This window comes from Hordeum vulgare, chromosome 2H (assembly GCF_904849725.1).
Source record: "Hordeum vulgare subsp. vulgare chromosome 2H, MorexV3_pseudomolecules_assembly, whole genome shotgun sequence".
NCBI classification, from domain to species: domain Eukaryota; kingdom Viridiplantae; phylum Streptophyta; class Magnoliopsida; order Poales; family Poaceae; genus Hordeum; species Hordeum vulgare.
Window position 1 is genome coordinate 614,791,164 of NC_058519.1, and position 14,469 is coordinate 614,805,632.

The 14,469-nt window shown below is 42.6% G+C and overlaps 1 protein-coding gene across 1 annotated transcript; it reads left to right on the forward strand.

Moving 5' to 3' along the window:
• The first annotated feature begins 6,223 nt into the window (after nt 1-6,223).
• LOC123427831 (peroxisome biogenesis protein 6) lies at nt 6,224-11,684 on the forward strand. The gene is made up of 16 exons (XM_045111968.1): nt 6,224-6,570; nt 7,350-7,997; nt 8,140-8,383; nt 8,478-8,619; nt 8,760-8,943; nt 9,056-9,247; nt 9,331-9,597; nt 9,738-9,809; nt 9,931-10,017; nt 10,140-10,262; nt 10,346-10,456; nt 10,572-10,610; nt 10,705-10,826; nt 10,908-11,052; nt 11,135-11,218; nt 11,306-11,684. The coding sequence occupies exons 1-16, from the start codon at nt 6,319-6,321 to the stop codon at nt 11,393-11,395; spliced, it is 2,802 nt and encodes a 933-aa protein (XP_044967903.1). The 5' UTR covers nt 6,224-6,318; the 3' UTR covers nt 11,396-11,684.
• Nucleotides 11,685-14,469: the final 2,785 nt, after the last annotated feature.

A 14,469-nucleotide genomic window follows, 5' to 3' on the forward strand; every position in this document is an offset into this window, starting at 1 on the left:
AATCTGCCCTAAAAGCCCCATATATATAGGAGGAGGGAGGGGGACCTTGCCTTGGGGTCCAAGGGATCCCCAAGGGGTCGGCCGAGCCAGGGGGGAGGACTCTCCCCCCCCAAACCGAGTCCTACTTGGTTTGGTGGGAGGGAGTCCTTCCCCCTTCCCACTTCTTCCTCTTTTTTTTCTATCCTTTGATTTTTTCTTCCTTGGCGCATAGGGGATTGGTGGGCTGTCCCACCAGCCCACTAAGGACTGGTGTGACCCCCTCAAATGCCTATGGGCTTCCCCGGAGTAGGTTGCCCCCCTCCGGTGAACTCCCGGAACCCATTCGTCATTCCCGGTACATTCCCGGTAACTCCGAAAACCTTCCGGTAATCAAATGAAGCCATCCTATATATCAATCTTCGTTTCCGGACTATTACGGAAACCCTCGTGACGTCCGTGATCTCATCCGGGACTCCGAACAACATTCGGTAACCAACCATATAACTCAAATACGCATAAAACAACGTCGAACCTTAAGTGTGCAGACCCTGCGGGTTCGAGAACTATGTAGACATGACCCGAGAGACTCCTCGGTCAATATCCAACAGCGGGACCTGGATGCCCATATTGGATCCTACATATTCTACGAAGATCTTATCGTTTGAACCTCAGTGCCAAGGATTCGTATAATCCCGTATGTCATTCCCTTTGTCCTTCGGTATGTTACTTGCCCGAGATTCGATCGTCAGTATCCGCATACCTATTTCAATCTCGTTTACCGGCAAGTCTCTTTACTCGTTCCGTAATACAAGATCCCGCAACTTACACTAAGTTACATTGCTTGCAAGGCTTGTGTGTGATGTTGTATTACCGAGTGGGCCCCGAGATACCTCTCCGTCACACGGAGTGACAAATCCCAGTCTTGATCCATACTAACTCAACTAACACCTTCGGAGATACCTGTAGAGCATCTTTATAGTCACCCAGTTACGTTGCGACGTTTGATACACACAAAGCATTCCTCCGGCGTCAGTGAGTTATATGATCTCATGGTCATAGGAATAAATACTTGACACGCAGAAAACAGTAGCAACAAAATGACACGATCAACATGCTACGTCTATTAGTTTGGGTCTAGTCCATCACGTGATTCTCCTAATGACGTGATCCAGTTATCAAGCAACAACACCTTGTTCATAATGAGAAGACACTGACTATCATCGATCAACTGGCTAGCCAACTAGAGGCATGCTAGGGACGGTGTTTCGTCTATGTATCCACACATGTAAATGAGTCTTCATTCAATACAATTATAGCATGGATAATAAACTATTATCTTGATACAGGAATTATAATAATAACTATACATTTATTATTGCCTCTAGGGCATAATTCCAACACTCATATGCTCCATGACGCTCAAAGCGATGTTGAAGTCCCGGTTCTAAGCCATACAAGACTGCACATTGAACTACTGAGTAGTCCTCCTTACGTGTTAACCAAGCGTTCTTAACATCCTGGTCAGCCGTAGCGGGTGGTTCATCTCCTAGCGCAGCATTAAGGACATAATCCTTCTTCCCAGCTTGTAGGATTAACTTAAGATTACGAGCCCAGTCTACAAAGTTGCTTCCATCATCTTTCAACTTAGCTTTCTCTAGGAACGTATTAAAATTCAGGGTGACTGTCGCGTGAGCCATGATCTACAACACAAATATATTCAAAGTGGACTTAGACTATGTTCAAGATAATTAGAGTTTAACTTAATCAAATTACTTGCTAAACTCCCACTCAAAAAGTACATCCCTCTAGTCATTTGAGTGGTTCATGACCCACTTACACTAGCTCAAGTCCGATCATCACGTGAGTTGAGTATAGTTTCAATGGTAAGCATCCCTAGCTAATCATATCATCTATATGATTCATGATTGACCTTTCGGTCTCATGTGTTCCGAGGCCATGTCTGCACATGCTAGGCTCGTCAAGCTTAACCCGAGTGTTCCGCGTGTGCAACTATTTTGCACCCGTTGTATGTGAACGTTGAGTCTATCACACCCGATCATCACGTGGTGTCTCGAAACAACGAACTGTAGCAATGGTGCACAGTCGGGGAGAACACAATTTCGTCTTGAAATTTTAGTGAGAGATCACCTCATAATGCTACCGTCGTTCTAAGCAAAATAAGGTGCATAAAAGGATTAACATCACATGCAATTCATAAGTGACATGATATGGCCATCATCACGTGCTCCTTGATCTCCATCACCAAAGCACCGGCACGATCTTCTTGTCACCGGCGCCACACCATGATCTCCATCAATGTGTCGCCATCGGGGTTGTCGTGCTATTCATGCTATTACTACTAAAGCTACATCCTAGCAAAATAGTAAACGCATCTGCAAGCACAAACGTTAGTTTAAAGACAACCCTATGGCTCCTGCCAGTTGCCGTACCATCGACGTGCAAGTCGATATTATCTATTAGAACATGATCATCTCATACATCCAATATATCACATCACATCGTTGGCCATATCACATCACAAGCATACCCTGCAAAAACAAGTTAGACATCCTCTAATTTTGTTGTTGCATGTTTTACGTGGTGACCATGGGTATCTAGTAGGATCGCATCTTACTTACACAAACACCACAACGGAGATATATGAATTGCTATTTAAACTTATACAAGGACCTCCTCGGTCAAATCCGATTCAACTAAAGTTGGAGAAACCGACACTTGCCAGTCATCTTTGAGCAACGGGGTTACTCGTAGCGATGAAACCAGTCTCTCGTAAGCGTACGAGTAATGTCGGTCCAAGCCGCTTCAATCCAACAATACCGCGGAATCAAGAAAAGACTAAGGAGGGCAGTAAAACGCACATCACCGCCCACAAAAACTTTTGTGTTCTACTCGAGAAGACATCTACGCATGAACCTAGCTCATGATGCCACTCTTGGGGAACGTCGCATGGGAATCAAAAAATTTCCTACGCGCACAAAGACCTATCATGGTGATGTCCATCTACGAGAGGGGATTTCCGATCTACGTACCCTTGAAGATCGCACAACACAAGCGTTAGTGAACGCGGTTGATGTAGTGGAACGTCCTCACGTCCCTCGATCCGCCCCGCGAACCGTCCCGCGATCCGTCCCACGATCTAGTGCCGAACGGACGGCACCTCCGCGTTCAGCACACGTATAGCTCGACGATGATCTCGGCCTTCTTGATCCAGCAAGAGAGGCGGAGAGGTAGATGAGTTCTCCGGCAGCGTGACAGCGCTCCGGAGGTTGGTGGTGATCTGATCTCGGCAGGGCTCCGCCCGAGCTCCGCAGAAACGCGATCTAGAGGAAAAACCGTGGAGGTATGTGGTCGGGCTGCCGTGGCAAAAGTTGTCTCAAATCAGCCCTAAAACCTCCGTATATATAGGTGGGAGAGGGGGGCCTTTCCTTGAGGCTCAAGGAGCCCCAAGGGGGTCGGCCGAGCCAAGGGGGGGAGTCCTCCCCTTCCAAACCGAATCCAACTAGGTTTGGAAGGTGGAGTCCTTCTCCCCTTTCCCACCTCCTCTTTTTTTTTTCTTCTTTTCTCTTTGATTTTCTTCCTATGGCGCATAGGGCCTTCTTGGGCTGTCCCACCAGCCCACCAAGGGCTGGTGCGCAACCCCCAAGGCCTATGGGCTTCCCCGGGGTGGGTTCCCCCCCGGTGAACACCCGGAACCCATTCGTCATTCCCGGTACATTCCCAGTAACTCCGAAAACCTTCCGGTAATCAAATGAGGTCATCCTATATATCAATCTTCGTTTCCGGACCATTCCGGAAACCCTCGTGACGTCCGTGATCTCATCCGAGACTCCGAACAACATTCGGTAACCAACCATATAACTCAAATACGCATAAAACAACGTCGAACCTTAAGTGTGCAGACCCTGCGGGTTCGAGAACTATGTAGACATGACCCGAGAGACTCCTCGGTCAATATCCAATAGCGGGACCTGGATGCCCATATTGGATCCCACATATTCTACGAAGATCTTATCGTTTGAACCTTAGTGCCAAGGATTCATATAATCCCATATGTAATTCCCTTTGTCCTTCGGTATGTTACTTGCCCGAGATTCGATCGTCAGTATTTGCATACCTATTTCAATCTCATTTACCGGCAAGTCTCTTTACTCGTTCCGTAATACAAGATCCCGCAACTTACACTAAGTCACATTGCTTGCAAGGCTTGTGTCTGATGTTGTATTACCGAGTGGGCCCCGAGATACCTCTCCGTCACACGGAGTGACAAATCCCAGTCTCGATCCATACTAACTCAACGAACACCTTTGGATATACCTGTAGAGCATCTTTATAATCACCCAGTTACGTTGCGACGTTTGATACACACAAAGCATTCCTCCGGTGTCAGTGAGTTATATGATCTCATGGTCATAGGAACAAATACTTGACACCCAGAAAACAGTAGCAACAAAATGACACGATCAACATGCTACGTCTATTAGTTTGGGTCTAGTCCATCACGTGATTCTCCTAATGACGTGATCCAGTTATCAAACAACACCTTGTATATAATCAGAAGACCCTGACTATCTTTGATCAACTGGTTAGCCAACTAGAGGCTTGCTAGGGACAGTGTTTTGTCTATGTATCCACACATGTATATAAGTCTTCATTCAATACAATTATAGCATGGATAATAAAGGATTATCTTGATACAGGAATTATAATAATAACTATATTTATTATTGCCTCTAGGGCATAATTCCAACATCTAGGCCTTCGTCCTTCCTCTTATTCCATGCCTCCTGGACAATGTTTTCCACACTTTCCTCTGCTAGCCAACGAGCCTCAAACTTCCGAGTACAAGGTCTTTTTCTCTGCTGTAGTATCATGCTATGTTCCGTATTAATGAGAATAGGACGATGATCCGATTTGTCATAATCCTCATTTGAAACCCCATAGTCCGGGAACATATCAGCCCATTGCACATTGCTTACTGCTCGATCCAGACGCTCACGGATATTTCCCCGGTGCCATGTGAAGATATCACCCACATAACCTAGATCATCCAAGCCGCAATCCTGTAACTCCTTCGCCAAGGGCCTCCCACTCTCAGCTCTACCCTGAGGATTAACCTTACTTCCAGCCGTAGTATTCTGCCTAGGTCCTTGAGATTGGCCTCCGGCTCGGGGGGCAAGAATCCAGTCACCCCAGGCCATGGAATCTTTGTTGTGCTTCCCATTACCATGCTCCAAGAAGGTATGCCCCATATGTCCACATACGTAGCAAAACACTGACATTTTCTCATAGAGGATAGAGTAATAAACTTTCCGCTGATTTTTGGTAATAGAGACAAACCTCATTCGTGGTTCATTCACATCCAACCTGACTCGGACCTTGACGATCCTGCCATTACCACATCTAGGGTTTAGCATGACGCTCGACACCTCCCCAACCTTCCTGGTCAGTGATCGAACCACCCGTTCCTTCCTGTACATTGGAGGGAGATCAACTATCTGGATCCAAACTGTCAGTTTATCCAACACCACCTCATCAAATTTTGTAAAGCCATCATATGGTTCAATCAAAACCCCATGATCCCTGAAGAGCCAAGGTCCCTCTTCCGTAATCCTCTTCCAATCACCCATGCAGTTTACCGTGATCGAGAAGAGATTTGCTCCTAGCACGCTGAAAGTAGCACCCTGTGCCAAACTCCAGGCCATGCGCATACTCTCATAGAACGCCCCCCTGGAGAAGGGTTTCTCAGTGTGAACTTTGGCGATCACCATGAACTCTGCTTCCCAGTCTCGTCCGGAAATTCCTCATCAAAGTTGAGATCGTCCTCCTCTCTCTTTTGCAGGTTTAGCTTTCCTATCAGATTATCCACCCCCATCGCCTTGTCCGTCATGGTCGTGCTGCTCGCCGAAGATCTCGAGCCCGAAGTCGCCATAGCCCGCGACACAACCCCAGCACAGGACACGATCTCCTAACCTGGTGCGACTATATGGATGCCCTACCCCGCTCTGAAGGGGAGTTATAGTCGGATTACAATCGGGGAACCCTAGACGTTTCCGCCAGGGGAGATAAACCCTAGGCCGCCGCCAGGGGAGTTAATTGCAGATGCTTTTAGATCCCTGCCAGAAATCAGGATTGTGTTGCATGCTGACTATACTTTATTGTACTTGCTCTTAATCTAATCGTAAAGACGCCACGTCTTCCGTCTCGGAATCTCTCCTCCGTTATTTCGTTGTGTGCTGATCCAAGTCAAACGGTCCCGTCCCGTCTTCCTCCCGTCCCGCGAGCTCTCGACTCTCTCCCTCTTCCCGGGGGGCCGCAGCCATGGTGGAGAGGCGGCCGCGGAGGAAGCCGCTGGTGCTCGCGTCGACGCAGGCGCTCCTCGACTCGCTCCCGGGGGAGCGACGCGGGCCGGCCCCGCCGCCGCCGGAGCCCGTGCGCCTCAGGGCCGGCGTCCTCCGCTTCCCCGCCCGCCCCTCCGTCCCCGGATGCGGCGGCGAGTTCGGCGAGCTCGCCTCCTTCGTCGCCCTCCCCGCGTCCGCGCTCCGCCGTCTCGCCGTAGTCACCGGCACGGCGGTACGTGGTCCCGTTCGGCATCTCTCCGATCGAATTCCGGTCCTGGGATGGGTGTCGGTTGGATGGCCGGGTATGGGGTTCGATCACTTAGGGGATGAATTGTGAGACCTATGGTGCTTGGAGGATGAGTGAATTCGGTCTCGTCGACTTTGGGGGTGGTCATGCTGCATGGCTGTCTGAATAATTATGGATACATTTGCTTTCCTAAATATAAGTCTTTGTAGAGATTTCACTAGTGGACTACATACGGATGTATATAGACATATTTTAGAGTGTACATTCAATCATTTTGCTCCGTATGTAGACATCTAGTGAAATCGCTTAAAAGACTTATATTTAGGAACGGAGGGAGTAGTTAATAATTGTAGATGGATTGGGTGGCGCTTGCTGATTTCTGTGGTGTGACTGAGCTGTAGTCATAGGTATTCACTCAATTGTGTATAACTTTGGTGCTGCAGGAGTGATCTCTGTGGCCACATATATGGTAACTGATATGTATCCTTTTCGTTTTTGCAATTTTCAGCACTCAATATGGTACTAGATAGGAATATCCTCTGTTGATACTAAATGTATGAAGCAGCTATTAATCTGCAGGTGCTCGGGCACATATATGTTATTTTCCTGTACTTTGTTCAGTCAGTTTATTTTAACTGATATACTCCTGCAGGTGCTCGGGTACTTAGGAGTATTTTCTTGTTGTTGCTGTTGCATTTTTTTTACCTCAATTTGGTATGTGAGATGGAATTAGTTGGATGTAACAAACAACTATTAATCTGCAGGTGCTTGTGAAGAATACCGATAATAATGTTGGGAGGGTTGTCAAAGCAGTAGTATTGGATCGGCCATCCCTCGATGAGTCCAAGAGAGAGCATCCTGATTCTGACCCTGTGGCCTCAACCTCTTCTTCTGATCGTGTGATGGGATCCTTACCTACTCGCTCATTTCCAGCTAATGGCTTTACACCCTTGGATGAAGACGTTGCTTATGTCAGCCCACTTTTGGCATTCAACCTGGGAGTGCATGTTTCCTGCCTCAAGCTTCTTATTCAGAAAGGGGAGGAACCTTTCAAGTTTTGCTCTAAAGTTTTCGAGGATGGTTCTGCTAGTAGTGGGACTGGTATTTCTCTTCACCTAGAACTTCTCCCATGCCCACAAGTGCCTAAACATGCTTTGCACTTACGGGTTTCTGTTGTGAGGATTCCTGATTGTGGTGTGCTTGCTTCCCTAAAGATAAATTCAGCCATTGGAGGAAGTGACTACCAAGATATGATAGATCAAGCTTTAAATGAACACTTCAAGTTTGATAGGTTCCTAGCAAGCGGGGATGTGTTTTCCATACATAATGACTGGAATTGTGGCATGATCTCTTGCCTAGCGTGCAATAAGGAGAATGATAGACTGCATCCTCCTAGCATGATATACTTTAAGGTAATTACCCACTTTTCTTCGTTTAGACATGTTTGAATGAAGAAAAAGATACATAATAAATGTTATCTGTCCTTTTAGCTTAGTTTTGCCCTCATTTTTAATCCATAAGTATTGGGTGTTTAATATTGTAATTACTTACCAGGTAACCGGCATGGAACCATCAAATGAGCCGATTCTTCGTATTAACCGTGATCAAACAGCCCTTGTGCTTGGGGGAAGTGCTTCTGCTCCAATCCCTCCCTGCAGCTTCTTTTCTGCCAATGATGATTCAGTCCCTTTGCATGGCGAAGTAGTGGAGCAGTTAGCATCCATCATCGCACCAGCATTATGTCCTTCAAACATTTTACCAAGAATCAAGTTTTCCACTTTCTTGTACGGCCCATCAGGTTACTGCACTTTAATTGTAGTCTCATTCCTTCTCACATTTTACTACTCAACTTTGAACTGAACTTTTGTTCAAATCAAATGCTGGGGTTGCAGGATGTGGAAAAAGAACGGTAGTCAGGCATGTTGCGAATCATCTTGGTATGCATGTGGTTGAGTGTTGCTGTCATGATCTGATGACATCATCAGAAAGCGGGGCATCTGCTGCACTTGTGGCTGCCTTCAAAGAAGCTCAGAAGTACTCATTTTGTTCTTTGTTATCGCTACAGAAATTAATTCTTGTTTTAGTTTGTAAACTGTTTTGTCTAATTCGTTTTACTTTTTCCAGGCGATGGTATTTACTTTGTTTCCTTTTTTGTTGGATATTCTTTTTTGAAGGTATTCTCCTTCTATAATACTTCTTCGCCACTTTGATGCAATTGGGAATACATCCTCCAATGAAGGCCCACAATCTGAGCAATCTGGCGTTGCGGCAAATGTTGAGTCTGTCATTAAGCAATACACTGGACAGCGTTGGGTTGTGAAAGACTCGCTGCCAGCAAGGGATGTGATTGGAAATTCAGTAGGTCTTTGTTCCCCAAGCTTTTAGATTTTGACAAGCCATTAGGATATAAAATCATCTTTGTATTGTATCAACTATCAAGTACCTTATTATTCAACCTCTTTGTTTTCAGTACCTTGTGGAACCTGAACGTGTAAGCTCCGTTCAAGTTATACTAGTGGCAACTGCAGACAGTGCTGAAGGAATGCAGCAATCAATTAGGCGATGTTTCCGCCATGAGGTCAACATGAAAACTATAAATGAAGACCAGAGGAAGAACTTGATATCTGAAACACTCCATGGTGTCTCAACAGTTGCTGATGAGGTGTTTTTTGTTGCTGTTATTGAACCAGAAATGAAGTTTTATGCTTTTGTTAAAGTTGTGTGCTTATATGGTTTCATTTTCAGAGTATCGATGACAAGTTTGTAAAAGATATATCAGTGCAAACGTCTGGGTTCATGCCTAGGGATATACTTGCATTGGTCGCAGACGCTGGTGTGTCATTTGCACATAAAGTTGCATTGGAGAAAAGCAGCAATGATGAGCTTGAGGATGCCCTTACTGCAAGCTCTTCTACCACTCAGAAAGAAGAAAATCAGTTCTGTAAAGAGGATATTTTGTCTTCCTTAGAACGGGCTAAGAAAAGGAATCGTGCTGCATTGGGTACACCAAAAGTAAAAAAATAATCCCTGCCTTCCAGTATCTTATATCTTCTAGATTTCAGGCCCATCTGTGTACAACACATGAAACCATACATGTTACCTTTAGCTTGCTTTCTGCAAGTCGTTGATTTATGTTTTTTTGTGTGCTATAGGTTCCTGATGTCAAATGGGAAGATGTTGGTGGGCTTGAGGAAGTGAAGAAGGTTATTCTAGATACAATTCAGGTAAATTTTACTTGATTCATCTCTGAGCTAAGATATTGTATTCTATCGATGCAAATAATATTTGGTTCCAGAAGATCCGGTTTGAAACTGCTAACTTGTGTTCTCTTTTGTTGGTATTTAGTTACCTCTGTTGTACAAACACCTTTTTTCTTCTAAATTGCCAAAGCGATCAGGTGTCCTGTTATATGGACCTCCAGGCACCGGGAAGGTGAGTGTAGTGAGTTTTATACTTTTCTTGAATCGAGTTTTCATTCCCATTTGTCAAGAGGTAGCTGTATCCAACAGCAACATGATACATGCTCACTAGGATGTTTTCTTTTGTATTCTTAGACATTACTGGCGAAAGCAGTAGCAACTGAGTGCTCATTAAACTTTCTTAGCGTAAAAGGTCCAGAACTGATAAACATGTACGTTGGAGAATCAGAGAAGAATGTCAGGGACATCTTTGAGAAGGTATATCCATCTGCACAAGGCACGTACTTGACATGAAATATGCACATATACTTAGGTTTTCAGTTTGTCGCTGTCAATTTCAGGCTAGATCAGCACGCCCATGTGTAATTTTCTTCGATGAGCTTGATTCCCTTGCTCCTGCACGAGGATCCTCTGCAGATTCTGGAGGTGTGATGGATAGAGTGGTTTCTCAGGTATAATTAACTTCATCAATGAGGTGGTGACTGGCGTTCTCAGTTTTCCCTCTTATTTTCAATGCTAAATTGTCAGGGTCATCTAATTCACTTTCCTCTTTTATCTTTTTACTAGTTGCTGGTGGAGATTGATGGGTTAAGTGATAACAGCCAGGTTATTTCCTCATCTACGATATGCCTTTTTTGTTTACCTATATTCTCTGGATGCAGTAACATTAAAGGAAACCATTTTCCAAATTATTCTCTAGGACCTCTTCATTATTGGGGCTACCAATAGGCCTGACCTTCTTGATTCTGCGCTTCTCCGCCCTGGCCGATTTGATAAGCTTCTCTACATTGGTGTAAATACTGAAGCATCGTACAGGGAAAGGTAGTCATCGGTAGTTCTTTCTTTCACCAAATTTCAGGTTCGTTTCGACTAAACTATGATCTCCCTATAATTGTCATGCAGGATACTGAAAGCACAGACTCGCAAGTACAAACTACACGAGAATGTATCTCTCTTGTCGATTGCTCAGCACTGTCCTCCAAACTTTACCGGTGCTGATATCTATGCATTATGCGCGGATGCATGGTTTCATGCTGCTAAGCGTTCCGTGAGTAGCTGTACTTCCCTCCTGCTGCCACATTATGTTTTTCATAGCTGTGCTATGTCGGACTTACGCGTTATATTTGAAGGTCAAAACGCTTGAGGCTGATCCTTCGAGAAATAACGACGCCGGTGCAGAAGAAGTCATTGTCGAGACTGAAGATTTTATGACGGTAATATTGAAATCATTTGTCAGAAAGCACAGTATAAAATCACTTTGGTCATATCTTAGGAGTCTAACTAGTTCTCCTATTACACAGGTGTTGGGTGATATCTCACCGTCATTGTCAATGGAGGAGTTGCAAAACTATGAACAGCTGAGACAGAAGATCGAAGGACCTTCTAGATGATGTTTGCTAAGACACTTTACTAGAAAAAGTGTGTTTTTCACCCCCAACTAATCAACTATTGCCTGAGTGTACAGCCCTCAGCATTTTTTGTGTTGAGAGCGGAGTGGGAAGTATTGTTGCCAAAGCATCCAAGCTCCTTTTTAATGGATCGATGTTTTCCTTATACAATTTCACTGCATTCGGCCTGTGTTGGATGCACCTGCCAGTTAAGAATTTGTCATGTTTTCTAGTTTTACCGAGCATGGATGTAAAACTCTGAACAATACTGTGTATAACCGAATTTTGAAAAGCATCTTGTGTATCAAAAGTGCCCTTCTGCTCCCGAGCTCAATTGAGTTTGGTGAACAGTAAAATCGAAATAAATTCAGAAAATCTGTTTTTTAACAACAGTGATAAATTTTTTTCCAGATTTTTAAAATTTATTTCAATTTCTTTTCGATTTTACTGTTCTGGGTCCGTTGTGTATAGCTTAATAAAGTTTCACGACATCAAAAGTTCAATAAATATGGTCAGAATTTACGTAAACTGCAATACAAAAGTTCAAAGATGAAATTACAACACTACACTACTTTACTTTACGTTTTTGCATTCCATGATAGTCGCAGTCACGTTATTCTAGCTTAATAAAAACCTCACCAGAATTTTTATTTGGGTTGTCTACAAAATTAGTACGATAAAAGACTAAGAAAAAAGTCGTAACACATATACAATTAGGTTGTTTTCAGTTGCCTAATCACTAGGGAAAAATAAGGTGAGGGACAAAATAAAGCAAATAATATCATTGATTGTTTGAAAATGCATAGGGAGCTCAAATAGGAGAGAGCTTACCTTGGCACGTGCAAAGCTCTTTGTCACTAATCCAATCATTTAAACTTGTAAGGTTGACGTTGGGTTCATGGTTATGTTTATGGACTTCTTCATGCCATACGACCATCCTGCCAACCATGAAATCACATGTTGGTTCATCATGAGGACGTTGGAGTATTATGCCTGATGAATGGTTTTCACATGAGGACGGTACACTCATTTTAAAAATAAATATGAGAAGTGTGATAGTAGGTAGTGGCGAAGCTTCAGCCACTTCTCTAGGCGGATCAAAATAGGCCTGGTTAGCGAATACAATGTAAATTTTGCTTTCAAGGCCCATACTCAGTACTAGTCTTCACTGAATTCCTGTTGGGCTGGTCAGACCATGGCCTAGCCGTAGCTCCGCCCCTGACAGTAGGGCAGTAGGGTACGTACGACACGGTTATGAGGATACATCTTTGGTGAAAATATGCAAAAAAAAGGGGAAATTATCTGCTCCCCTCTTGAAACCAACTTATGGGTGGATGGTTAGAGAGACAGTGATATCCCCAGTCCACCAGGGTTTAAGTCCTGGTATTTGCATTATTCCTGAATTTATTTCAGGATTTTGATAACTTTGTAATTAAATCTCAAAATAATATAACGGCTCAGTCTCTCGAATGTGCTCATAGGGTAGAGCATGCGCGTGTGCGTTCATAAGAATGAATGCATGCGCGTGTATATAAACGCTTGCATTTGTAGTCTCTCCCTAATAATAAAGCAAATACGTTTCTGGTCGTCCGTCTTGAAAATTACCCCTAAAGTTTGCATAAATTACCCATCATGCCACCGGTAAGTAATATAAAACGTTTCATAAAGCAAAAAATCTTGGACTGGGCCGGCCCATGTAAAAACGTCATATATTACGCTCTGCATGCTGGGAGAATATCCAACACACCGTATGGGCCGGCCCATGCACAGACGCCTGCTTTTAGTTCCATTTATTTATTTATTTTCAGTTCCGTTTTATTTTTTTATTTTAAATAATTTAAACTTCAAATAATCTTTGAAATTTTAATAAACTGAAAATTATAAATCAACACATTTCAAAAATTAAAATGTTTGTGACTTCAAAAACTGCTTGGAGTTTTGTAAAAAATACTCGCATATACAATAAAATGTTTACAATTTTAGAAAAATATTTATACAATAAGAAAAGTCCACGATCTCAAATACAATTCCATGTATTAAAAATTATTAAAGGCATTTAACAAAATGCTTTCTAATTCAAAATATGTTAATGCATTTAAAAAATGTCCTAATATTTTAAAAATAGCTAATACCTGTTTCGATAGTTTCTTTTTTTATTTAAAATTTTCCGTTCCATTTTTGTTTATTTATAATTTAAATAATTTAGAATTACAAAAACTTTTGCATACTAAAAAATAGGAATTTTAATTAAAATGCTGACGAATTTTTATTTTGAATTAAAAATAGGATTCAAAAAAAGCGCCGGATTTTTATATATTTTTTTGCAAATTCCAAAACAATGTCCATGAATTTAATAAATATATTACTGATTTATAAAAATGTTTGTTTATTTAGAAAACTTCATGCGTTTCAAAAAATGTTTGTGAATTTAAAATAAAATCCTCCAACATAAAAAATTATGTTCGTCTTTTCTTGAATTGGTCGCCAATTCAAAAGAAAATATTTAAACCCGTTCAAAATATAAAAAATATTCACGATTTTTAGTAAATGTTTGTAAATTGTAAAAAATATTCTCGATTTTAAAATTGTTCCCATATTTGTAAAATTGTTCACGAAAGATCTAATGTATGTAGTTAAACATTAATGCTTCTAAGTCTATGTGACAATATACCTGTGTGAATTTTGAAGAATTAACTGTTGGATGCATCGGATTATTATTGTATGTTTTTTTAAAAAAATATTGAAATTCAAAATAAATCTTTGAGTTACCAAGATTTTTGAAAATGTAAAGATTGCTTCAACTTGTGAATAAATTTAAAAGAAGAAACATTTTCTTGCATTTGTGTACAAATTTTTTAAATCAAGCGATGATATGTGAACATAATGTGTTCATCATCATTAAAGATTATGTTTTTTTCTTCCGTGACAACGCACGGGCCATTTTGCTAGTATGTTAAAAGAAAAAACTACCTCTCTTTTGCCGTAACTTCCTTTCTTCCCCGTCCTGATATCCCGTACCTTTCCTTCCTCTTTCCACGCGAGTCTACTACTACCATCATGGCTCTCAACTCCTCCTG